Source organism: Pyrus communis, chromosome 6 (assembly GCF_963583255.1).
Source record: "Pyrus communis chromosome 6, drPyrComm1.1, whole genome shotgun sequence".
NCBI lineage: Eukaryota > Viridiplantae > Streptophyta > Magnoliopsida > Rosales > Rosaceae > Pyrus > Pyrus communis.
This window is the reverse complement of record NC_084808.1, coordinates 15,747,961-15,750,880: the sequence shown is the minus strand read 5'-3', so window position 1 is coordinate 15,750,880 and position 2,920 is coordinate 15,747,961. Positions and strand designations below refer to the sequence as shown.

At 40.7% G+C, this 2,920-nt stretch overlaps 1 protein-coding gene across 1 annotated transcript; it reads right to left on the bottom strand.

Annotated features, from left to right (window-relative positions):
* Positions 1–1,019: 1,019 nt before the first annotated feature.
* LOC137738315 (AT-hook motif nuclear-localized protein 20-like) lies at positions 1,020–2,542 on the bottom strand. The gene has a single exon (XM_068477953.1). It carries the CDS (start codon positions 2,021–2,023, stop codon positions 1,145–1,147), a length of 879 nt encoding a protein of 292 aa, XP_068334054.1. The 5' UTR covers positions 2,024–2,542; the 3' UTR covers positions 1,020–1,144.
* Positions 2,543–2,920: the final 378 nt, after the last annotated feature.

The following is a 2,920-nucleotide window of genomic DNA, read 5'->3' as shown; positions in this document are numbered from 1 at the left end:
ACCAAAATAAAAGTCTAAGTGGTAATTGACTAATTAAGCTAAAAAATTAGATTGAGTGGAAAATGGGCACACCCCTAAAAATTCAACTAGAACGTACAGGAAAAAAAAGTCGAGCTTGGACTTGGTACACATTTTAATTTCAACTTCCTTATATAATTCCTCTTAGATTACACGGAAACAGTTAAATAGATAATTGGAAATATTTTTTAAATCAAAGAAAACCCTGCCCACACGTTACATTATATTGAGAAAAAAAAAAGTGTGATATATGGATTCAATTGCTATAAGAAACACCTGATGAAAAAGTCAAAAATAGACGTGGACGATCATTGAATTCTTCTTGGCGAAACTGAAAAGTTTTAAATTGTTATATTATTTCAAAAGAGAAGGCCACACCCTGTTTTTCTTCGCCCAAACCCACACTTTCTCTGCAGAATGGCAACTATATTTGTGAATTCAGTTCTGTAATTATATACCTAACCCGTTTCAACTTTTAACCCTAACCCTAAAAACATATATATAAAAAAGGAATAAAATGTTAGGTCACAAACCGTTGCTGCTAATTCGATTCCCGCATGTCGGAGCAAATTTGAGGTGTAAAATTTAAGAAGAGTACAGAAACGAAGTGGATTAATTAGCCGCATAGAAAAAATCACATCATAAAACTTGTGAAAGCCGATGCTCCCTCTCCAAGTATTTACTATCTTCCAAGTCCAATCCATCATATCAGGTGATAAACTATTAATTACTGGCACATATAATAAAAAATTAGATCGAACTGAAATCCTCCGCCAAGCAAAATTACACAAATAAGAAATTAAATAATAATAATACACTAGTTCATGAACAATTAATTAGTAGCATAACTGAATTAAAGGTCAGAAACCCAATTGGAAACTAGACATGAATTATTATTCTTTTCCTTGCAAACTGAACATCATCAAAAGGCAGCAAATTAAACTCAAAGAAACTAAAACTAAGCTAGCTTTTATATTTTAACATCCACAAAAACACACCCCCAAAGTTTCTCTCCTTCTTTTTAGATCTTAATTCACATCTCTCACTTTCTATCTTGTTTCTAAAATTTATATTTCAATACAACAAAATGAAAATCCCCCACCTCTTCAGTTTCATCTCACTTTTATTAGAAAGGTGGTCTTGAATGCGCCCAATTAGCATAAGCCTCATGCCCAAGATGTCCATGGCCACCATTGGGGATCAGATTTGGAGGCAGATGATGACTGTAAATATTGGGAAGTCCGGATGAAGGATCAGGGAGTTGCTGCTGCTGCTGCTGATGCCCCCCACTCCCCAATTGGGCTCCACTGCTCCCACCACCAGTTGGGGAACCTCCATTATTATGCCCTCCTCCTCCTCCTCCTCCTCCTCCACTTCCTCCACCCTCCTCATCCTCCTCAAGAGGCAGCCTCTCATAAGTAGCATTTGCAAATGTTGCTGCCATCACCATCACTGGGCCTGCCGCCACTAGTGACCCCACCACACTTCCTCCAACCACCTGCCCCTGCCCACCGGCTAAATAAACCGTCAGCCCAGTAGATCCGGGAGGGGCAGGACCGGGAAGGAACGCCCCACTCAGAGACAAAATTTCAAACCTCCCGTGAAGCGCCACCACAGCTCCTGGAGCCGCAGGTTGTCTGAGGGTTACGTTGGCGACCGAGCCACTCCCGCTGAGAACACACACGCCTCTCTGCCGCCTCCTGGCGAACTGAGCCACGCTCTCCGCCACGTCAGCGCCGCCGGCAACCTCCATGACGTGACTACGGAGGGAGTTGGGGCTGTCCCGGGTGACGAAGATGGGGGGTTTGGGCTTGTTTTTGGATCCTGGAGGGCGACCTCTTGGCCTGCGGGATCCAATCTCGACTGCGCCTTCTTTGGGCTCATCATGGTCTCTGTCGTCATCATCGTCTCTGCCACTGCTTCTACCGCTGTTGTTTTCGTTTATGGAAATTTCGAGCTCCCGCTGCTTGCTCAGAGTTGGCGAATTGGTGACTACCGGGTCCATGCCCGGTAGCCCCAAGTTACCACTCCACCAGGGGTTCGCCAGAGTGGCAATTGATGGTCAAATTCTGGGAAAGTATAACAAGGAGGAGGAAACTAACCTAAATAAGACTATATAAAGACAAGCTCCTCAATTTGCCCTATTTAACTCGTTTCACAGTTTGAGATCACCAAGTCAAATCTATATGTATGCATACAGCTCATCAAGAATAAAAATGGAAAAAAGAAGCAAAGGAAGCTTGTGTAACCTTGTAAGAGAGAGTAGAAGAAGTTGATCAGAGAACTTGGGGAGAAGAGAGAGAATTAGATTGAATTAATTGGTGATGGGAGGAACCCATTAGAGATTGAGTTACACAGGTGATGAAGATGTAGCCAAATAAGATGAACAGACGATGGAGAAGTGGTGAGATGATATTAGTGGAGAGAATAAAGAACAGATGCAAAAACCCTTAAACTTGATTGATACAATCAATTAAGCACAAAGAAGAAAGGGAGAATATTAATTAAAATTAAGAAAGCACAGTAATACTAATACTAGCACACAGAAGGGAAAGACTGAAACGAAAATAAGATGGTATATTTATATAAAAATATACATAAGTAGAGACAACTAATTCAAAATTACAAAGTGTTTTATGGGGTTTGGTGTTTAATAAGCAAGGCTCTGTTATGATTTGGGGGAGCTGAGGGAGGTTATACCCTTTTTTCTTGTCTCGATCTCTTTAATCTCTCTTTCTCTGTGTATATAAAAAGAAGAAGATTAGATTAGTGGCTGGTGTGCTTTTTTTTTTTTTTTTTTTTTTTTTTTTTTTTTTTTTTTTTTTTTTTTTTTTTTTTTTTTTTGAGAAGGAAGGGAAGGAGGGGGAGTCTTGGGAAGGGTTAGGGTTTCGTGGGGTCGCGT